Source organism: Onthophagus taurus, chromosome 6, assembly GCF_036711975.1.
Source record: "Onthophagus taurus isolate NC chromosome 6, IU_Otau_3.0, whole genome shotgun sequence".
Lineage (NCBI taxonomy): Eukaryota > Metazoa > Arthropoda > Insecta > Coleoptera > Scarabaeidae > Onthophagus > Onthophagus taurus.
In genome coordinates this window covers 33,121,805-33,146,322 of record NC_091971.1, presented here as the reverse complement: position 1 = coordinate 33,146,322, position 24,518 = coordinate 33,121,805, and the positions used below count along the sequence as shown (strand labels likewise).

The window sequence follows — 24,518 nt, the reverse complement described above, 5'->3', positions numbered from 1 at the left end:
CATCTCTTTTGCCACTCCGCTTCTGTACTGTCCTCGGTCTCATTCTTGCTTTGGCCCAGCCTTTTTTTTATATATAAGTCTAGCGGGGGCATATCTCCCAATAGTTGTAGTGCGGCATTTGACGTAGTCCTGTATGCGCTGGTGACTCTTATCAGGACTCCTCTCTGAACTTTCGTGAGTTGCTCGACATTTTTCTTCACTTTTATCGCGTCTCTCCAGGCTCTACAGGCGTATAAAATTTGTGACCATATAACCATTCCGATCATTTTACGTTTTTCTTGACTGGGGCCATACGTTGCACCCATGATCCTGTACAGCGACCTAGTTGTTTTTTGGGTCTTTTGTACAACGTATTTAATGTGTTCGCCCCACCTTCCATCCTTTCCAACCATCACCCCCAGGTACTTAATGGCTTGACCTGTCTTTACGTTGCAGTTTCCGACCTTTAGCTCCATCTCGCATTTTGTTTTTCTGCTCTTCAGCAGTACGGCTTCAGTTTTTTTTGGTGCCATTTCCAGTCCAATATTATTCATCATATACGATATATGTTTCATCGTCCGATGTGCTAGGTCCTTGATCTCATCTTCGCTCCATCCGGTTATAATCAACGCAAGGTCGTCCGCGTATGCGATTATCCTTATATTATCATTTCCCTCTTGCGACCTGACGATTCGGTCGAAGTATATATTCCATAGTGTTGGTCCGAGCACTGATCCCTGAGGGATACCCCTCGTTATTTTATATCTTCTTCCCTCGTACACTATCTCTCTTTCGGACAGGTATTCTTTGATTACGTTTACCAGTCCTTCTTTTATTCCCTTTGATTTCATTGCTTCTATTATTCCGCTCCAAGTAGCCGTTCCAAATGCGTTTCTAACGTCAATGGTAATCAGCAAACACATCTTCTTTTTCCCCCTATTGAATTTTTCTGTTTCTTCCGCACTCTTTAGTACCTCCTCTATAGCGTTTACAGTGGATTTCCCTTTTGTAAATCCATATTGGTGTGCAGCAAGTCCTTCACCCATCTCCAATTCTCTCAGCACTCTTGCTTTAATAATGCCCTCGTATAACTTGCCGAAACAGTTTAGCAAGCATAGCGGTCTATATTTCTTTTCTTTTGGATTGCCTTTTTCTATTAGTACAAGCGTGCCCTCTTTCTATATTTTGGGAAATCTATTATTATTCAGCAGTTTGTCATACATCTTGGTCATTTCTTTAGCTACAATTTTGACCACGTCTTTCATTATTTCGGGCGTTATGCCGTCCGGGCCGGGTGCTCTTTTGCTATTCATCTCGCTCGCAATCCTTCTCACTTCATCTTCCGTGACCTTATCGTCTATTTTCGCCGGTCTTTCCACTTTCCCCGTGCTATCATTCCCTTCCGGAAATAATTCCCTGATCACCTCAACTAACTTTTCCTCCTCCAGGATTGTTTTGCTTATGTTTTTTGTTTTTTTCACTGCAATTCTGTAGGCATTCCCCCAGACATCGTTCTCTAACTCGTCGCACAAATCTCTCCATGCCTTCTTTTTAGCATTTTTAATTTCCTTTCTGTATTGCCTTCTAGTCTCTTCATATTCTCTTTCCCATCTTGTGAGCTCCTCTGGTGAACCGCCATTTCCGCGCCCCCTGGTTAGCACACGTCTGCACCTGTTTACAATTTCTCTTGCCTTTTTCACATCTTCATTCCACCAATACAATCTTCCTGTAATCATTTTCATCTTTTTCCTTCTTCCATATACAGAATTGCATGTGTTAGTCGTTGCTTCTGTTAAAGTTTCTGGTGTGATTTCACACATTTTCTTACAATTTACGTGTAGTGTTTTTCCAAACTTTTCTATTAGTTTCTCTTTTCTTGTCCATCTGCCCTCGCTAGTTGTGCTACACGGTTCTCTCTTGTAGTTCAATTTGACTCTAAAATAGATGTTGTTGTGGTCGCTTAGGTTTTCGTCTTCTTCTTCCACTCTCCATTCTTCGAAAGCTGCGATTTGTGTGCTTTTACATATTGTTAGATCGATTATGGATTCCTGTCTTCCTCTCTTCCAGGTAGGTCTATCCCCTCTATTTACAACCATCATGTCCCTCTCTGCCATCCATTCCCAAAGCATCCTGCCTCTCTCGTTCTCCCTCTTCGATCCCCAGTGGCTATGTTTAGCGTTGAAATCTCCTGCTATGATTATTTCTTTTCCCCTGAAACTATCGACATCTTTTCCCAAATTGTACAATTTCTCGTCAAAGTCCGCTATGCTTTCATTTGGGGTCAAATAACATCCCACCCAGACTCCTACATTTGTCACCAGTACCAGATATCCCTTATCTTCCATCCAATCATTTATCTTAATGTCGTTGTTAAAAACTTTCATAGCTACATCTCCGTCGCTGTTCTTATACCAACCCCCCCTCTCGATTTTTTTCTTATTTGGTTCCAAGATTATTAACATATCTATTTTTCTGTCTCTCACGTGCCTTTCCAGTAGGTTAATGGCTTCTAAGCTTCTGTTTACGTTGGCTTGTATTATTTTTACTGTAATATCCATTTCTTTTTAGTTGGTTTCTGCCAGCTCAGCCGGGTCTCCTGTTTTGTCTCTTTGTTTGCTGTCTTTATTAGTTGTCGATTTCAGCGTTGCATTCTTCTTCCTCTCTATCATTCTTTGAACCTCTTCTCTGTACATTGGACACATCATACTGTTTGACATATGTCCCTCAACTTTACAATCCCTGCAGTAGCTTTTCTCCCTGCAGTCACCCATCTTGTGTCCCGGTTTCTGGCATTTGTTGCATACTTGCATTTTTTCAGTTTTATTATTTTCACATGCTTTCGCTAAATGCCCTAGTTCTCCGCATTTGTAGCATCTGTCAGGTGTAATCATTTCGTGCACTCGGCATCTGGTCCAGTCTAGTTTTATGGTTCCTTTATCCAGTATCATCGCTGCATGCCTTCTGTTTAACGTCACGGCTGCTATCATTTTGTCTTGTCTTTTCTTGTCCTTGAAAATGTTTATTCTGTACGTATTTTCCTCTAGTGATTTACCAACTTCTCTTTCAATCGCCTCCTTTACCTCTTCCGTGTTCGATGTTATATCCAGGTCACGTACAAACAACGTTGCTGTTCTTCCCATTGCCTCTCTTGTTTCAGCTTTATTTTGCAGTATTCTTGCTGCTTGTTGTTTAAAACTCTCTCCCGCTCCTGGTTTTTTCTCTGTTATATTTATTCTCATGTTGCCTAAGTTTGTTTTATATACCGCATCTATTTTAATTTCTTTGTCATCTATTTTTATTCCTTTTTTAAGTTCTTTAAGGGAATTTTCATATGTTTCTGTTCCGAGTAGTTTTATTTCGATATGCCTTTGTTCATTATGTCGTTTCATATTTTGTTTTGGTCCCTTTTGGGTCGGACCTCTACCCAAGACTTTAGCATAGGTGTTGTCTGCTGAATGTTTTGCGATCATTACAATTTGCAGTGCATTTTCTTTATTTATACATATATTCCATCAGTTTTCTTAGGTATTCGTCCCTAGGTCCTTCATGCATAAAGACTATTTTTTTTGCTTCATTTTTACAGATGTCTCTTATTATGTACTCAGTTCCTACATAGTTTTCTTTTGTTATAATTGTCTTTCCATCTTCCTCGTATTGCTCACCTCTTACTCCAATTACATAGATGTTCTTATTATCTTCTTTGCTTTCTTCACTAGTACATCTTGTTATGGTGGTCCCTTGCTTGATTTTTATCCATTGTCCGTCATTTAGTTTTTCCTCTCCTATTATCTTTTCCCCTAATTCATAATCTAGTAGCCGTTTAACATTTTCGTTTTCACGGATCTTTTCATTTTCAGCTTTTATGCTGATAATTATGTTTTGTGTAGTTTCAGTACTAATATCATATTTATTGGACCATTCTGTTTTGACATATCTATCCTCATTCCATTTTTCTCCCATAATTTTCAGGAATTTATCTGCGTTTCTCTCTTCGTTAAAGTATTTCATTACTAGCGGATTTTCTTCCCTGAAGCTTTCTGTAGTTTGTGTCGCCATCTCTATTCTATTTCTAGCGTCACTCCTTCCTCCCTTACTAAGTTCCTCTATTTTTTCCTCCATAGTAATCATTTTTTCTTCCATCATCAAAATTTTTTTATCTGTTTCCTTCATTTCCTCTCCTTGAATTTTTTGTAACCTTTTCACCATTGCATTAATTTCCTTAATTGCTGCCTTCATCGGTACGGCTGTATTTTGCTGGATCATAGTTTGTATATCTTCCGCTTTTATGACTAATTCCCGCATTGCGTCTGCGGTGCTTTTAACTTTTTTTTGTTTCAGCATTGCTCCCTTCCCAGTTGTCTCCCTGTCATCCTTGTTCTTTTTAAACGCCCTCTCGGGTGATTTAAAATATTTTTTTCTTCCCTCTCTTATCTCTTTTTCGTCTACTTCTCTTGGGGAGACGACAAATTCCCTACTCTGACTATCTGCCATTTCTCTTTAATAGTTTATTTAAATAGCATAAAAAAAGACAACGTTTCTAGCTGTTAAGGCCGCCGTTCAATGGCGATTTTTATATGAACCGACACTGATTCACTCGGTGCAGCTTCCCGGCTTTCTCTCATATCTTTATTCAAAGTTAAATACATATGATTGTTGTTAACATATTTCTGTACAAAATGACGTATTTTTTGTTGTAAAATAATTAGGATGTTAATCACAAAAAATTGCTAAACTTTGCCATAAAAACGACTTCGTATAAATGCGATTTATGTGAAAATTATACACTTAAACGGGAGAACAAAGGTGTCATTTTTTGCACATGTATCATAGGAATAGATTCCACGCTAGTACAAGTGCAGAAAATTTGTCATTATCACGGGAAGCTGCACCAAGTGAAAATGTGCGATTTCCTCAATATACTTAAACTTCACTAGATTGCGTAAAGGAATCTACCTAAAATCGGTAAATTAAGACATTTTAAAACTTTGTCAATCGTCTCATAGAGGGAACATATTAAAATTATTACATAGTACTGCAAATATACGTTTACTGTGGTTTTTACAACATCCTATAAGGAATTTTAATACCGTTTTTATCAGTGTATCATCAATCATCAAATATATAACAGTTAACAATTTTGGGCAATTAATCCTTTCGAATAAAATATTAAATATAGATGCCCTTTGCAAATAAATGTGCTTCAGTCTCATGGTCACACAGTTTCTGAGGGGCCGAAGAGACGGACGTTCGGAAGCAAGAAAACGGAGCTTATTTCTCGGTGGGGAATACCGAGACAGAGAGCTTTTTACAGATAACGAACAATAGATTTTTTGCTGTTCTTAATCTGTTTATTTGTCTTCTGCCCAAGTAATCCGTTTGAATTGAATATGTTTATATTACCCGTTTTTTTTATAAAACGTTTAAAAAGACGTGAACAGTAAGTGGGGTCTTCATCAGTAATTATCTAATAGAACAAGGATTTTGGTAATTTTGTGGATTATGCAGATGAACACAAATCAAAAATTGTATGTAAAACGCGGTATTGTACTGCAATTAAAAATAGTTATTTATAACAAATATTGATAACAAATTTACCCATAAATTGTACATAGTTAAGATTTAGACAATTGTACAAAATAATAGACAAAATTAATTTATTAATAGATAATTGTGAGTAGCGATGGTCAAAAACAGAAATACCGAAAAGGTCCCTATTCTTTCAATGTGATGTTATACGAACAACAATTTTAATAGAGCAAGATCAAGAAACGGCTGAATCTTTACTTTTATTATTATATCAAGGGTATTTTGTATCTAATGGCTAAACTCCTAGTGCGGTATCCTATTTTTTAGGATACTTTTAATTATAAGTACGAAGGCTTTCACGGTGTTAATTAAACTAAAACTAGATCTAGCACTAGACCTAAAAGTAGAAACTTTTGGGTTAAGCTGTGCGTTTTTTGAAAAAAATTTTAACGTTTCGGATGCCATGTTGCAACCTTCTTCAGAAACAATTTCGAAAGTTTCTAGTTCTAGGTCAGTTTTGTTAAATACCCGGGTATTTATTTTCAAGGGAAGATTCCCTGAATATATATACGGGGGTATTTACCCAAGATGGGTATTTAGAGGTATTTATAAAATTTTATTCAAATTGAGTTGATGGCAGTTTTGCAACCACTTCAAGAATGCAGAGTCGATTATCGATACACCAAACATATTTATAGCATTTACAAGAATGCTACAATGACGGTAGAATTGCATAAAAGTACCATAGGTCGTGGGGTAAGATAAGGTGATACAATGTTGAACCCAAATTGTTCATCACAATCCTGGAGAGAGCATTTAAACAACTGAATTGGACCCAAAAAGCATAAACATTGATGGCAAATACCTAAGTAATTTGCGCTACGCAGATGATATAGTCCTTATTTCGGATAGCCTTAGAGAGATGAAACTGATTCTGAACGAAACAATAAACGTTAAATAATATATTAAGTTTTAATCATAATAACTTGATAATCTAAATTACGGCAGATTTGTTTGATGATAATACGTCTTCGATCGTTGACAATTCCTCGTCTTCAATGTCTATTTCATCATCTTGCTCTCGTTTTTTTCCGTATCTGTTATATTTTTACTTGTATCATTTTTATACGTAGGTACTGTTTGGGTATTTATCTTGGGCTGGGGTAAATACCCGGATAAATACCCATTTTATAAATACATACCTACCCGCCGGGTATTTACCCAACGCCCATCACTGTCTACTAGTAGTTCAATAGCGGGCCTAATTTAGTAGTTATACATTTATTTAGTATTAAGCTTCAGCTACTTATATAATTTTATTTTAAAGCAGTTCAAAAAACGCTATTCATACGAAATGGTCGAAAAATATGATAAGATAGTAAAAGATGCAATATAATAAACAGACCGCTCGCACAAACTGTTTTGCCACGCCATACGCCCTTTGGGTTCGGGGCTAAATCGAAATTAGGGAAGAAATTAGAATATTCTTAACGTGGGAAATTTCAATACAACTCATTTATACTAAAAAAAATCAAAAAAATGTATGCATAAAAAGTAACCGGAAAAAAACCACGGCACCAAGAACTCGGTTTCGAAACTCTTAAATCCCTTCTTTATCTACGTTATTATCAACAATTATCTAAATATCTCACCGTGCGGCCGTAGAGTTCGTCTTTCTATGCATTTTTTATTTGAAAGTATTTTGGCTATATCAAACGGTAAACGCGTTCTGTTGGAATTAAATTTTCAGCCCTGAGACTACAGCCTTAATATATTTTTCTATACCAACACTTTTCATAATACGATGACAAATAATCGGCCGGTCGTAGCGGTATAAAAACACGTCTATACAATAGTCGATGTGTTTCTGTCTCACTTTTCAGTAGAAGCGAAACATCTGTATTTTAAAGATGCTAAACCAAACACTTTGCGACCTCTACAAATCAGAGAAGGAACTATACAAATTTTTTTATCAGTTTTTAGAACCCAAGTAAATTGAACGGCCACCTTAAAACGTGATCTATTGCGCACGCTCCTGGAAGCGCCCGGCAACAGCCCTCCCGCTCGTGCGGTGGCCGAAGCCGAACTAAAGTTTGAGCTCGCGAGACGGATGACACACGACGTCCACTCAAGGGTCGCGCACGCGCACTAGCCCGCCCGGCGTCATATTTTACGTAAACTTTCGCAAGATCGAAAAATACCCGAAACTCGGATTTATCTCTATAAATCGCTAGATTAAGAGGCCTACCTAGCTGGCGAAAAATTCGAAACGAGATTCCCTCGTGAACACGCTTAATGCGGCAACACCGCTCCATGTGTACTCGATCGGGCTGGCGTGACTGTCCGATTGTCGGGTAATTTCTCGACAATCAGCGACGTTGATTTTATTCTTAGTTGAATGCATTTCAATACGAGTCGGGGCCGCTTTTTGGAACATAGCTGTTATTGCTAGTATTTCATTATTATCAATTGTTAGTTAAAATTATATATGTTCACGAAAAGGGATGTTGGTGGATGCCGATCTTATCAGATTCCTCATTATAAAATTACACAGTATACCAAATTTTATCTGTATATGACAAATCATTAAAATTATTACAGATAATCTATACCTTAGCCATTTATTGATTTATACAGGGTGATTTATCAGCTCACCATCAAACTTTGACATATGATAGCTAATCCAATTACAAAAAAAAATGTTAATGAACATATGTCCTATTTTAATTAATTACGAAATTATAACACTTTAAAGTTTTCATTTTTATATCATAATTAACTGCTACATTATTTTTAAAACACATAAATATTACAAATATTGTTCAAAATAGACTCCTTCTGAAGAAGGAGTTAGCCGAATTAAAATGTTTGGTTGATTTCTTGTTCCAGTAGCAGCCATCTGTATTCTGTTTAATGACTGTTTTCGTGTGTTAATTTCCACTTGATACACAATTTGTATCATATGACCCAATAAGTAGAAATCCAATGGATTAAGGTCGGGGGATCTAGGTAGCCAAGCAAATGGACCATTACCAATCCACTTGTTTGGAAAATATTGATTTAACCACTGAGGGGGGCATCATCGTGCTGGTACCACATATTTTGAATTACATACATTAAGAGGTATATCTTCAAGTAAATCGAAAAGTGTGTTGTTCAAAAAAATCTGTAGTTTACAGCGTTCAAACGCCCATCAAGTACATGCAAACCTAGTAAATTGTTGTTAAATAATCCACCCCAAACGTTGATGCTGAAACGTTGTTGAAATTTCCTTGGTCTAATCGCATGCAGATTTTGTAATGCCCAGATATGTTCATTATGGTAATTATTTATACCATCTCGTGTAAAACATGATTCATCTGTCCAGCGATCATTTGAAATGAAGTCATTATTTTGGGCATGTTACTACAATAACCATTCACAAAATGCTAACCGTTGCTGATTATCTCCTGGCTGTAGAGCTTGAACGTTCTGTTTACGATACGGATGAAGGACTTGTCGATTCAATACGCGCCATGCAAAATGTTGACTTACATGTATGTTGTGTGCTATTCTTCGAGTATTGATGGAAGGATTATCAATGACAGCATTAATTACAGCTTCTTCGTCCGCTACATTAACTACATGCGGTCGAATAGGATTACCTGTTTCTCAAAGTCTTCTGAAAGAATCGCTAAAAACTGAATAATATGGCAAATGACGCTGTGGAAATCTTTCTTGATATTCTGATACTGATTGTCGACCGTTTCAATTGCAAAAAAAATACACGAAAATTATATCAGCATACTCTTCAGTGCTATAAGCGTACATTTTGAGTTTCTTCTTGTATGTAATAATTAAACCTTACAGCAAACTGATATATTACAATGACAACTTTGTTTTTGTTGAATGTTTGATTTTACTGACTATTAATAAATTCGCTGCAGAAAACTTTAAAGTGTTATAATTTCGTAAATAATTGAAATAGGATATATGTTCATTAACATTTTTTTTTTGGTAATTGGATTAGCTATCATATGTCAAAGTTTGATGGTGAGCTAATAAATCAACCTGTATTTAAAGATTAAAAATGTTTAGACTAGCTGTCATAATTTTTGCTCCTAGCAGTATATGTGGTTGAAATTATGCCACCACTTACAGAAACACCATATATTTTTATATAGGGTGCCCATTATTTATGGAATATAGTATACCGGGTGTCCTTCAAAAGTGGGTAGACAGTATAATTTCACATAACTTTTACTTGAAAAAATTTTCACGATCGCTTATAATTTTTGAAAAAAAAAATTATTTTCGTTATTTTTTAACATTTTAGTACCTTCGGAAAATGTATTGCAACTTTTGACGCATAGTAGCTAGGTTAATAGTACAAACTACGTTATGTCCCTCTTGATTTGCTATTCCTCGAGCAGTGATCACTGCTATGCTTTAGTTAGTGGTTTTTTTTTAATAATGGTGTAAATTAACAGTTGTATTAAATTAGTTTTAAAAGAAAAACGCTATCCAACAATTAAATTTAATTCAATTGTAAGTTCAAAAAAACTAATTTTCTAAAGTTTCAAAATGCTCCCGCCTCGATTTTGACATAATTGTATCTTGCGTATTGTCGATCTAACGACTCGACGTTATTCCTGCGGAGATATTTAGGTAATACAATTTCTACCTCGATTTATTTTCTAATACCTCACGAGACCTTACTGGTGTATTATACAGCTCATTTTTGATTTTGCCCCATAAAAAGAATCTAAAGGTGTGAGTGAGGTCAGGTGATTGGAGAGGTTTTAACCAAAATAAAGTAAACAATCCAAATTATAATGTATAATGGACATTGTAAGTTTCTATCAGCTACAGAACATTTAGTGTAAAAGAACAAAAAATAAAGAAAAAATAAAAAATCAAAAATAATTGAATTAAACTTAATTGTTTGATCGCGTTTTTCTTTTAAAACTAATTTAATACAACTGTTAATTTACACCATTATTAAAAAAGAACCACTGACTAAAGCATAGCAGTGATCACTGCTCGAGAAATAGCAAGTCAAGAGGGACATAACGTAGTTTATACTATTAACCTAGCTACTATTTTTTCAAGTAAAAGTTATGTGAAATTATACTATCAACCCAACTGAAGAAAAAAAAATTAGATTTAAAAAAATAGCGAAATTAGTACTCACATCCGGTATAACCGGAAGTACAAAAAGAATGATTTCATGTCGTAATAATCCGTTTTAGCACCCTAACTATGCATTCCAAATGGTTTTCTTATATCACCAATAATAAAGAAAAATATGGGGGGAGCCACTTTTGAGGGACACCCGGTATATCTCGGTAAATGTTGACTTTATAAAAAAACATTTTATACAAAAGTTGTTTAATATTTTATTTGCCATAATAAGACAGCATTCAATTGTTTATATTTCAGAAAACAAATGAGCAATGAATAACACTTGAATTTTTTTAAATGGCAGTGTACCCTTTCGTTAGGCTCATTTGATAGAGATTGTTTTTCTCTTTACGATGATGTAAAATTTTAGTACCCTTATATCAGAAAATATTTGAAAAAATTTAAAAATTGTTATTAAGAAAATTTTTAGTTTTTTATGAGTTAATATATTTTTTTATTATTTATATTGTATTATTTATTTTAAAATATACCTTTGGTGCTTCTTTATATTTTTATTTTGTATTTATTTTAATAATTAATCTAATAGTAGATGATCAGATAATTGTGCAAATATTCTCATTATTAAAAATGTATTGCCACATTTAGACATTGTTTTGCATTCTACGTAAATTAAATGTTTAAATTTAAATTAATGATATACAAATTTTTTGATCTATCCGAAAATATTAATCGCTTCAGGTTTGTTTTTCTTGGGAGACACTACGCCGACGTCTCGGTTACTGAGAATACCGAGCTCCACTATGTCTCGGGCAATGTTTCGGACAGAGCAATATTTGCGATGTTGCCGTATTTATACTCCACAAGCAATCAAAACGGACTACACGTTTTAAACCCATTTTATTTAAATTTGCCGCATTTAATAAAAAAATTGAACTCTTTAAATATGATTTACTTTACATTCCACTACCTCGTGATGCATTCCGTTTTTAAAAATTTTTTATAACGTGATTTTAGAAACGTTACGCGACATTTTTTGAAAAAACTAAATGCATCACTAAAAACTATATAAAAAAATAGAAATTTTGATGTAACAAACATACAAAAATTTTAAACGATGGCTGAATAAAATGGTATTCGTTGTTTTTGCTAATAGGTTATCCTCTTAATATTTTCAAGAGTCCTACCTTTGCACCTCGAGGGTGTTGTGTCCTTTCACCAGCCCGTATTGGGTCCTGTGACGCTTCCGGAAAGCACGAACTGTCACGCCGCGAAAACGTTTTTGTCGCTTATTTGTTCACTAAAATTCACTAAACAAAACAAAAAACCACTCGCCACGGATGGTTGAACCCTCACAAAAACGTCTGAACCCTTTGCCCAGATTGTACCGTTGCTTTTCAACCATCTATGTCCGGTTTTAACGGAGCTCGTTGCACCGACGTGTTCACGCGTTCACGCTCAATCCCGAACTAACCCAACCCAACCCTTTTTTTTTTTTTTTTTTTTTTTTTTTTTTTTTTTTGGCGCAGAGGAGGGGAAAATGCGTTGCGCACCCCGGCCTACTGTTGGCGCCTCAGATGTTTAGAATGATGGAACTTCAGTACTTCGGCCGGGAGTGTGGGACTATCTCTAGCCCCAAGACTACCCACTAAAAACCCCCCCCTCTTCCTACTCCGGAACCGCCACTTGGCATTACATCAGAGCAAAACAATAAAAAATAACACAACTTCTCTTCATACATCTTTCTTCGTGAAAAACTTGAACCTCATTTGTTGAAAACACTCCGTTTGGTCGTCTCACTCTCCTCTCTCTTCCATACCATTTCCACTCCTCCCGGTTGAGAGGGGCAAGCCCCTCTCTCGTTCCTCTTCTTATCCATCGTTCTCCTTCTTCTTCAGTCTGGTCCCCTCTCGCTGCACCGCTTTTCTCCATTTCCAGGCATCCGCTCTCGTTATCGTTATTGAGGAAAAAAAAAAACCATTAACTTTTTGAAATGTATATTGTGGATTACGTACCCGGCTGATGAGAGGGGTCGGCCCCCTCTCTCGTTCCTCTTCTTATCCATCGTTCTCCTTCTTCTTCAGTCAGGTCCCCTCTCGCTGCACCGCTTCTTCTCCATTTCCAGGCATCCGCTCTCGTTATCATTATTGAGGAAAAAGAAAAACATTAACTTTTTGAAATGTATATTGTGGATTACGTACCCGGCTGATGAGAGGGGTCGCCCCCTCTCGTTCCTCCTCGCTGCAGTCTCTGTTGCTTCCATTTTCTTCTTCCTCTCTCTTCTTTCTCTTCATTTCTTGTTCTTCTGCATCCTTCGTTTTCATGGTTTGCCTCAGAAAGCTTACCAACAACTCAGCCCTTTTTTCCCCTTCTACTAGGATTTCCGCTACGGTGTTTTTCGTTATTTTTCGGTTTATCTGCAGTTCCACCATCTTTCTTTCTCTGTCAAACCTTGAGCAGCCAAAAATCGTATGTTCAGGGGTGTCAGGTACGGCGCACCCAAACCAACACATATCCGATTCTAGTTTTTTTATTTTTCTCAGATAGCTTCCAAAACTGCCGTGTCCGGTAATTGCCTGCGTTACGTAATAGTCTGTAGGCGGGCCCTTTTCTTGCCACGCTACAACATCGCTGATGAACACGCTGCTCCAGCCTGTGTAATTCCTCCACCTGGACTGCCACTTCTCCAACATTTCAATGTGTACTTCTTTCTTTGTGCTGCCCTTGTTCTTCCAGTTCTTCGCTCTTTCTGATATGAGGAGGTCCAGGGGTGGGCATCCCGCCAGGGCTCCCGCCGCATCAGTTGCTACGGTTCGGTACGCCGCCGTAATCGCTATGGTACATTTACGTTCAATACTTCGAATGATGTTCTTGTACTTTTTATGTTTTATTACTCCCTCCCACGCAGGGGCTGCATAAAGTATTACAGAGCATATCGTCGATGCTAGCAACCTTCTTTTCCTTTGCGACGGGCCCCCTATCCTTGGCATTAGTCTCGCCAAGACATTTTGCATGTGAGCTGCCTTTTCACATATGGTTCTTATATGTGTCGTCATTCGTAAACCCTTGTCTAAGATCACACCAAGGTATTTTATAGACCTTTCACTCGATACCGTTGTGTCACCTATCTTGATGGTGATTTTATCAAACTTCCTCCGACCTTCCAGAATTACGATCTCTGTCTTCGATTCTTCCATTTGGAGACCCATACTTACTAGGCATTCCGCAACTCTTTTTATCGAGTACTCAGCCTTTTCGGTTACTATCTCAGGTGTTCTACCTTCTACCACCAAAGCGAGGTCATCGGCATATCCCACCACACTAACTCCCTCTTCCTGTTCAAGGATAAGGACTCTATTGTAATATAGGTTCCATAGTGTGCCTCCAATCACTGAGCCTTGTGGTACTCCGCAACTCATTTGTCGCCATTTTTCATTTTGTAGCAGGATTTTCCTCTGTGATAGGTATGTGTTTAACAAACTTCTTATTGGTGTCGTTACTTTTGCTTCTCTCAACGCTTTCCTCACCTCTCTCCATGGGACCGAATTGAATGCGTTTTTGACATCTATTAATATCATCACGCTAAAACCCCTATTGGTAAGTGATATTCTATCTATTACTGACATTATCGCGTCTACCGTTCCCCTTCCTTTTCTGTATGCGAACTGACAGTCGCTTACTGCTCCAGTGGTTTCCAACTGATCCATCAATCTCTTATTGATCAGTCTTTCGAGCAGCTTTCCCACAACGCTTAAAAGACATAAGGGTCGATAGGATTGTGTTTGACCAGGTTTTAAAGGTTTTTCTATTAGCAGTAGCTTAGCTTCCTTCCAAACATCCGGGAAACATCCAGTCTCCAAACAGCCGTTGAAGACCTGTAGAAAGACATCTGGGTCCGCTTCGACACACGCTTTAAGGACTTCGTTGGTTATCTTATCATTTCCTGGAGCCTTCTTTGGTTTTAACTGTCCAAGAGTCAACTTTAACTCTTCTTTGCTGAATGGTTCATCCTTTTTTTGTATCGTTAATGGTAATTCTACTCTATCTATTTCTTCTGTTACTATGGGGAAGAGTTTGCTATACTGGTTGTTGATTGTGTCCTCACCTAGTTGTCCGATGCCCCTTGTGCCCAGCCTCTTTGTTAAAATCTGGTATGCAGTGCCCCAGACATCTTGTTCTAGTTCACTACATAGGTCCTTCCACTTCTGCTCTTTCGACTTTTTAATCATCATTGAGAGATCTTTCTTTGCTTTTCTATATTGTTGCCTTTTCTCGCTATTGCTGTTTCTGTCTGTTCCCCCTCTGTTTCCTCTTTGCATCTCTCTTCGCTTTTTGATACATTTTCTCCTTGCTTCCGCTATCTCCTGTGTCCACCAATATTTCGGTTGCCTACCCTTATTGCCAGCTGATCTACTTTTGAACGTTTTGTTGCATGCGTTGGTGATTCTTTCTATGAGAGATTCCGGGGTTAAATCTTTTCGGGGGTTATTCTTGAAATTTTCTCGTAGTAGACTTAACTTCTCATCTGTAACCTTCCAACCTACAGTTTTCTTTATCCTTTCAGTAGCCTGAATGGTTGTTGCAATTGACAAGGATACAAGGACATGGTCACTTAGCATTTCAGCGTCTTCCCTCACTTCCCAGTTCACGACTGAATTCGCCATATATTCTGATATCAGTGTCAAGTCTATTACTGAGGATCCTCTGGGTCCCCTATACGTTGTTATTCCATACGCATTTACCAGTATCAGTCTATTTTTTGCCATCCATTCCTCCAACAATTGACCTCTTCGGTTATGTCTAACGTCTCCCGCCATTCTCGTCCTCGCGTTAAAATCTCCACATATCACAGCTGGTTTATAACTTGCCCTTACTTTTGTTTCCAAATCGTCAAGCAGCTCTTCGAAATCTGTATCCAATCTGTTTGGAGAGAAATAGACTGACCACAAAGTGAGGTTTTCCAGGTATACCCCAAGAAAGCCATCCCCAACTTCCCAGTTCTTTGGTGTTATTGAAGTCGTACATATTTGAATAAATGCGTCTCCTCTTTTGTCCGTTTTGAGTTTCTGCGCTTTCCTTACATTCGGCTCTTGTCCAATCAATATATCGGTCCCTCTATGCTGAGCTTCTGCTTCCAGGAGATCGTGGGTGTCCCATCTCCTATTGCTATTGTTGAGCTGCATGATCTTTAATGGTTTCATTTTGTCTGTCTAGTCGGGGAGAGCTTTGAGATACCTTGAGTGTCCTTTCTGCTCTCTTTGTTCCCTGTCCTCTTCCCTACAACCTTCTTAAATTGTAGATCTTCCTCCTTTTCCCCTTTCTTGTCTTCATCGTAACCCAACCCAACCCAACCCAACCCAACCCTTTTTTTTTTTTTTTTTTTTTTAACCCCTGTCCTCGTCTTCTCTGGAACCACCCAGAAGGTATTTCTTCGGAGATGTTTGCTAACTGCCTTCTTCTCCAATCGTCTCGCATTCGCAGTATTTCATGTGGACAAACATATCTATTAATCTTTTTGCATCAATACAACTTACCGTTCATACCTGGAAAGAGGGGGAAAAAGCCATTCCCCCTCTTATGTCCGCTTCCTCCACTTGTATCTCTTCTGTTTAGCCCTTTGATCCCTCCGACTCCTTCTCATACTCAACCACAATCTTGCATCTTATGATTTTGCCAAACATTTCATGCCTGTTAACTGCCTTCTTCTCCAATCGTCTCACATTCGCAGTATTTCATGTGGACAAAAGTTATCTATTAATCTTTTTGCATCAATACAACTTACCGTTCATACCTGGAAAGAGGGGGAAAAACCATTCCCCCTCTTATGTCCGCTTCCTCCATTTATATCTCTTCTGTTTAGCCCTTTGATCCTTCCGACTCCTTCTCATACTCAACCACAATCTTGCATCTTATGATTTTGCCGAACATTTCAATAATTGCGTTCCAGTTTCTCTCGGTTGCAAGCATGAGCCTTCCCACATTGTCCACGCTCGGCCGCTCGCCGCATTTTCTTCCACAGTCCTCCCTCTCGGCCTCAAACCTCCCGCAACCAAACAGCGTGTGCTCCACCGTATCCACTTCCTCACAGAACCAGCATCCGTCAGTCTTCGTTTTCCCGATTGTTTTGAGGTAGACACCGAACACTCCGTGGCCCGTCAGCGCCTGGGTAGTGAAGTGATCGACTTCTCCCCACGCCCTATCCATCCACGCCCTCAAATCCGGGATCATTACTTTGGTCCAACCCTGATTATTGTCCCACCTCAGGCTCCAATCCTCCATCAGTTTATGTCGTCTCTCCGTCTTAGTTCCGCAGTTCCGTGCATACAGGGAGCTTCTCTCTTCCACCAGCAGGTCTATCGGTGGAACCCCCGCTATGACCCCCACTCCCTCTGCTGACACTGTTCTATAGGCCGACGTTATTCCGATACACAATTTTCTGTTCACCGACTGCAAAACATTTCTATAATGTTTGTATCTAAGAGCTTTCTTCCACGTCGGTGCTGCGTACAAAATGACTGAAATCGCCGCTCCAGCAATCAACTTTCGCTTACTGGCTCTGGGCCCCCCTACGTTTGGCATTAGTCTCAGGAGCACATTTGTCATTATCGTCGCCTTTCTTGAAACCTCCAACACGTGACTGGTCATAGATAGGTCCTTATTCAGATACACTCCCAAATACCTGACCCTACTCACACTCTTCACCACTGTCCCCGCTATCTCCACCTCTATATCTCTAACCCTTCTTCTCCCCTGCAGGAGGACCATCTCCGTCTTTACTGTTGCTACCTTGAGTTTCATCTCTTGTAGCTTCCTGATAACCTTTCCTACCGCCCATGCTGTTTTGTCTTCTAACTGTATTCTATCCTTCCCCTTCACTAACACCGCGAGGTCGTCCGCATATGCCACTAGGGTTACTCCCTCTTCTACTTCAATTCGCAGAACACTGTCGTAGTATACATTCCACAGCGTAGGGCCCAGGATTGAACCCTGTGGAACGCCGCTCGATATCTGGATATATTTCTCCCCTGGCGCTATAATATATCGGTTGGTAAAATAGGACTGGATTATCCTTATAAGGTAATCGCTAATCCCTCCTCTTTTCAAAGCATCTATCATTTCTCGCCAAGGAGCCGAGTTAAAGGCGTTTTCAATGTCTAGCAAAACCAATACGCAGCATTCCCTATGCGTGTAGCTTTTCTTTTTTAATTCTTCTACAATTCCTTGCACCCTTTGTATCGCTTGGATAGTCGATCTGCCCTTCCGAAAACCATACTGATCGTCATGTAGAAGACCCTTCTCTTCGATCTCTTCGTGAAGTCTGTTTCTGATTATCATTTCGAAGAGTTTTCCCATGGTGTTACCCAGGCAGATCGGCCTAAACGTTGAGGTGTCGTCGGGCTTTTTCTTCGGCTTCTCAATCAGAACCAGCCTTGCTACCTTCCACGCATCAGGAAAGATCCCACTCTGAAGGCAATTCCTATACATTTTCAAGAAAGCCTGTTGATTACCCGTTACTGTGGCTATAAGTATCTCTGGTGAAATCCCGTCAGGCCCTGGAGCTTTCCGCTTCCTAATCTTGCCCACCGCATCAATCAGTTCTTCCAATTCAACTTCCGGAGCATTCTCAATCTCCCCTCCACCGTTGTCATCCCATTCCACGAGCTCGTGTTTTGGGAATAATTTCCTAATTTGTTCCTTGACCTCTCTTTCGCCAAGCTGTCTTTCCTTTCTCAGATTGAATTTCCTTGTGATTATACCATAGGCTTTGCCCCATACATTGTCATTCAGTTCCAATAGCAATTCCTTCCATTTTTTTTCTTTACTCTTCTCTATTTCCAACTTCAATCTCTTCTTAGCCTCCCTATACGTATCCCAACATGTACTTGTCTCAGTTTCATCGCATCTTCTTCTTGATCTTGTAAACATCCTCCTTGATCTTACACACTCCCTCCGTCTACTTGCAATTTCCTCGTTCCACCAGTACATTGGCTTCCAGTTCCTATTTAATTTCTTTTTAACCAATGCGACATTACATTTTTCTATAATCTTTTGTAGCATACTCTCGGGTGATACTGTTTCTTCTTCCTTGAATAGATCCACACACAATTCGGCATATCTCTTCATCGAAATTTCGTTCGCATGCCATCCCTGCTTCTCCGCAGTCTCTTCTGTATGGGTAGCACTTATAATTTCGAACCTAATTGTACGATGATCACTTAGATTTTCATCATCCTCCTCCACCCTCCAGCCTTGCACTTTGTTCCGCAATACGATGGACACTGCAGTAAAATCAATTACTGAGGCACCTCTTGCAGCCATGAACGTCGGGATATTTCCCTCATTTATTACAACCATATCTCCAGTAGAGGACAGCCACTCTTCGAGAATTCTACCTCTTTCGTTTACGTTCGAGGAGCCAATTACAACGGATTTGGCATTAAGATCACCCCCAATGATTTTGGGCTTTTGTATACGCCTAGTTACCAAATCAATGTCATAGAGTAGCCTTTCAAAGTCTGAGCGACTACCATTTGGCGAGAAATAACATGACACAATCATAAAATCCGGCAACACCACACAAACAAAACCATTCCCGGCACGCCAATCCATCACAAGACATTCACCATATAAATTAATAAAAGTATCACAGTTCTTATCACAGTATTGTATTGTCCTGCACCGCTTATTCTGCTCACAGCCGATTATCACCTGGATCCCATCCTCCTTAACCCTCCTCTCCATCATCTCATGCGCCGCATATACCCTATTAAAATTTAACTGGGCAACCTTAATCTTCCTATCTAAGCTTCTATACATTGCGCTTGCGGGTGGCTCTTCTAGCTACAGTAAGTGCTTCCTTGAATATTCTGCACTTACCCGATCCTGCCTTGTGTCCTTTAGCTTTGCACATAGGGCACGATTCTTCATTTGGGCAGTCTTTCACACCATGGTCTGTTTCCCCACATTTATAACACAGTTTAGTTCTATCTGCTCCCTTACAATCCTTGTTTGTATGGCCATATCCCCAACATTTAAAGCATTTTAGTACCTCTATTCGCTTGTCCAATTCGCAACTTATAAAGCCAATCTTCAATTGTCTTTTCCTTAGTAGGGTTTCCGCTCCTTTTTTGTCTAACTTGATGGTGATCGCCTTCATCTCTCCCTTCATCGGTCTCAGTTTACCCATCTCTAAACCATGTTCCTCTCCTCCCAGGGCATCAGCAATAGCTTCGCGGATCTCTTCCTCTTTCACCAATGCATCCATACCTCTAACGTGAATGATCTCAGTATCGTCATCACTTATCTTATTAATTGCATCACCATCTTTTTCTATGGTAATAAGTACCTTACCGTTTCTAGTACTCTTGATGCCTCTAATTCCCTCACCAATCTTCTCCTTCTTTAACGTCTCCTTTACTCCTTTTAGCGTTTCCGTAAAGGTTTTCTCCTTACTTTCGACGATTAACGCATACGTTTTCCGCTTCGGTTGCCCTTTCGTCGCTTCTATCTCCGATTCCGGAGTGTATATAATCACCTTAGTCCCTGACGAGTGGAACACGCTCTCTATCATCTTTCTGAATTTTGTAGTGTCCATATTTCTCATCTTATGGATAGCAATCCATTCTACTCCGTCCGTTTCTTGCCTTAGGTCTTTAATTCTCTGGAAGAGACCTCTATCCGTGTTATCGTAAAATAACTTAATAATTTTCCTGTTCCTCTTTTCCACCTGGTCCTTTATCCTTATTTTACATTCCTGTTCGACCACACCTATTTCATCATTTATCTCTCCTAATTCCGGGAATCTCTCTCTGAATTTCCCCTGAATACCCTTCTCCATAGGTTCATCCGAAGGGTCCACAATCACTACCATTACTGTTCCCACCTTTGCATTTAACGGACTTCCCTTCTTAATTTCGGTATTCCGAAACGATTCTTCCTCCCAGGTCGCATCCCCTATCATCTCCCAGTCCTCGTAGGTTTCGACCTCACTTTCCAAATAGACGACTTCGTCCCCAATTGTTTGGGTCCCCATCTCTCTGGTAGATGTATTAGACCGTCTGTCCGTTTGCGTGTCCGCGTCAAATACCATTTTCTCGGCTGGTTCATATCTCAGTTTCTTCAGCCATTGCTTTATTGAATCCCTATCAAGAGCGTCCATTTGCCTAGTCAATTTGGTAGTAGTCTCCTTAATCTCCCTTTTCGTATTTTGTTCAATATACGATTGTAAGTTTTTAACTAGCTTTTTGACCATGTCCAGACTTTCTTCCAAAAGGAGGCATTCCGGGCTTTCTCTCATTTTATACACCTGTCCTTCTTGATCCACTTTTTCTATGGACGTGTCGTGTACCTTCCTTTTCTTCACTTCACCAGTTAGGGAGCTACTCCTATTGTGCCCATACATTCTCCTCAATTGTGAGACCTTCTCTCTGTTCTCTTCATTACCTCCATCATTTTTCCTTCCCATATCCTCTTTGTCTGTGCTTCTTAAAGTTGACATCCTTCCAGTTTACCGGCGCATCGTGGGCAGAGGGGCGGGCCGGCATGACCAGGAACGGGTGTACCCTCGGGGTCGTGACCCCTACCCCAGTTCCCTGAGGCCCAGTCGCCGCTTAACCTACCCGGATACCAGACGGTAGGCACTCGCCCGTATCGATGAGGAGTCCCGACCCTCCTCACCCAATGCCCACTACCCGACCCAGGTCCCGAAGGGGCCGGCACCTGAACACGACGTGGAATCCTCTTCGGCAGAGTAAACTCACATCAGCCCGCAAAAACCAACAGCCGAAGCAAGCCACTGGCCAGCAAGCACTCCCCGATTCTCCCCAGACGCGTCGGTCATTACACTGAACATTTATTACACACTTACAAGGACTACACAACTCCGGAATTCTGCCGGCCTTCCAAAATCTTCACCTGTAACCCAGGCAGGTGCCCTACAGGGTACTACCGTCCGGGCCAGGCGGACCCCGGTTTTTTAACGAGGTGTGCTCCTCGAGCTCAGGTACCTCGGGTTCGCTAAGCCCGTACCCCGTGATCACACTAGGCCCCTGAGGGGAACCCAACCCAACCCAACCCAACCCAACCCAACCCTTTTTTTTTTTTTTTTAACGAGGTTGGGGAAAAATCTGCTAACCAGACATCTGGCCTGTGGTGATGGGCGGCCAGATAGTGTGGGGTTGGAGTCATTTACCCCGACCCACTAAAAAACCCCTTTCCTCGTCTTCTCCGGAACCGCCCATAGGGCATTACTTCGGAGTTTCCTTCGTTTTTTCCTCTTTCTCCTCCTCCCGTCCCGTCCAATGCGGTCATGTGTATAACAAAGGCAAAATTTATTTTTTGAAATGATTTTTATTTCACTCGTACCTGGGTGCGGGGGAAAATATTCCCCCTTAGTTCCTCTTCCTATCTACTTCACCACCCTCTTCCCTTCTTCCTCTCCTGCTCATCCTCCTTCCTTTTTTCACCTCACCCCAGGCAGCCGACAGGCGTTATGGGTGACAAAGAAAGAATAAATTTTTTGAAATAATTTTTAAATATTTCCTACCTGGGTGAGGGGGAGAGCCCCCCTCATCTCTTCCTCTTCTCCCCTCTGTAAAATTCAGCACAGGAATCTCTCCATGCCTCCGGCCCATTCAAACAAAAAAAAAGAATAAAAGGAATCCAATTACTTTCTTGAAATAGTTGTAATAAGAAACATACCTGGATGAGAGGGGAGTTCACCCCCCTCCTTGTAGTCTTCCTTAACCGGGCTCTCTCAGTGAAACTCGGCAATGCGTTCCAACTCCCTCTCGGTCTCTTCCTTACACTTCAATATATTTCTAAATAGCGTCGCCACTGCCTGCCATTTCGCCTCACTTTCCAACATCTGTGTCACCGCGTTGCCTTTATCGACTCTCACCCCACACTCTAATTCACACCTCACTCTTTCTGCATCAAAATATCGACATATAAACAGCGTGTGGTCTGGTGAGTCTACTTCTCCACAGAACCAGCATTCCTGGGTTTCCGCTTTCCCTATGTCCAGTAGATAGCTACCGAAAACTCCGTGACCCGTCAAGGCCTGTGTGAGGTAGTAATCCGTTTCTCCCCACTTTCTATCTATCCAACTCTCAACATTCGGTATCATCGCCTTGGCCCAACCTCCATACTTCTCCCATCTCTCTTGCCATAGCTTCACTGTCTCCTTTCTAAGTTCAACCGCCGCTTCTCTACCTCTTTCGTACAGCAGGTTTCTTTCCCTCACTAGCAGATCAATTGGGGGAGTACCCGCAATGACTTCCGCAGCCTCAGCCGACACGGTACGATACGCCGATATAATTCCCAGAGCCAACTTTCTATTAACTCCTACCAGCATTGCCAAGTACTTCCTGTATTTCAGGGCCTCTGCCCATATGGGCGTCGCATACAAAATCACCGATACCGCCGCCGAGGCAATCAGCTTTCTTTTACTAGCTCTGGGTCCACCTACGTTTGGCATAAGTTTCCTTAACAGATTAGACATATATGACGCTTTCATTGCGATCTCACGGACATGCTTGGTCATTGTCATGTCTTTAGCAATATATACGCCCAAGTATTTAGCATATGGTGCGCTTAGTATTATGTTGTCCCCTATATTAATCGACAATTGCCTAATCTTTCTCCTCCCCTGCAGAAGAACCATTTCTGTCTTTGCTGTCGCTACCCTCAACCCCATATTTGATAACTTTTCAATTATCCGAGTAGTAGCGTACGTTGCCCTGTCTTCCAGCTGTTGCCTGTCCTTAGCCCTTACCACTATAGCCAGGTCATCGGCATATGCAATCAGTTGAACTCCGTCCTCCACCTTCGTCCTCAACACCTCATCATAAAATAAATTCCACAAAGTGGGGCCCAGAATTGATCCCTGTGGTACCCCACTTGTTACCTCTATTCTGTCTCCATTTGGGGCCATTATATATCGATCTGACAGATACGATTGCACAATCTCAATTAGATATGCGCTTACCCCTCCCCTTTTCATTGCCTTCACTATTCCCTTCCACGGAGCGGAATTAAAAGCATTTTCCACATCTATCATCACCACGACGCAGCTCTGCCGGTGTTGATACGCCTTTATTTTAATTTCACTCACAGTACCCTGCAGCCTTTGCATAGCCTGTATTGTTGATCTCCCCTTCCGGAATCCGTATTGTTCTTCGTGCAATAGTGTTTTCTGCTCAATCTCTTGCTGGAGTCGTCCTCTAATTTCAAGTTCGAACAGTTTGCCCAGTGTATTGCACATGCAAATTGGTCTATAAGATGCTAGATCCGTTACTTTCTTTTTTGGCTTCTCAATTAGTGCCAGCTTAGCAACCTTCCAGATTCTTGGAAATATGCTCTTCTTTAAGCATCCATTATACAGGTCTACAAATGCCTTCTTATTTCCGGTTACTGTTGAAATCAGGATATCCGGTGTAATACCGTCGGGCCCGGGAGCTTTCTTCCTTCTAACGCAGTTAACAGCCTCACACAATTCCTCCACATCTATTAATTGGCCTTCTTCGCTCGGTCTCAGTCCCTTTTCCCAACTCACCTTTTCGTGTTTTGGAAAAAGCTTATCGATCTGCTTTAGGACTTCTGATTCTTCAATCGGCGTTCTTTTTTTAAGTCTTAGCTTGTTGGTCACTATCTTGTATGCTTTTCCCCAGACGTCCTCATCCAATTGCTTCCTAAGTGCGTTCCACTTCTCCGTTTTACTCTTTCTTATTTCCCTCTTAAGTTCTTGCTTTCTTCCTTTGTATCTTTTGATTAGCTCGTCTATATAGGTGTTTTGTCCAAATCTTTTTCTCGATCTTGTGATTTCCCTTCTAAGTTTGTTGCATGATCGCCGAGCCTCTGCAATGATGTCATTCCACCAATACGCTGGCTGC

General features: G+C 40.3%; 1 protein-coding gene across 1 annotated transcript; it reads right to left on the bottom strand.

Annotated features, from left to right (window-relative positions):
• Nucleotides 1-3,471: 3,471 nt before the first annotated feature.
• LOC139430209 (golgin subfamily A member 6-like protein 22) lies at nt 3,472-4,470 on the bottom strand. Its single transcript, XM_071196873.1, has one exon. The coding sequence runs from the start codon at nt 4,468-4,470 to the stop codon at nt 3,472-3,474; it is 999 nt and encodes a 332-aa protein (XP_071052974.1).
• Nucleotides 4,471-24,518: the final 20,048 nt, after the last annotated feature.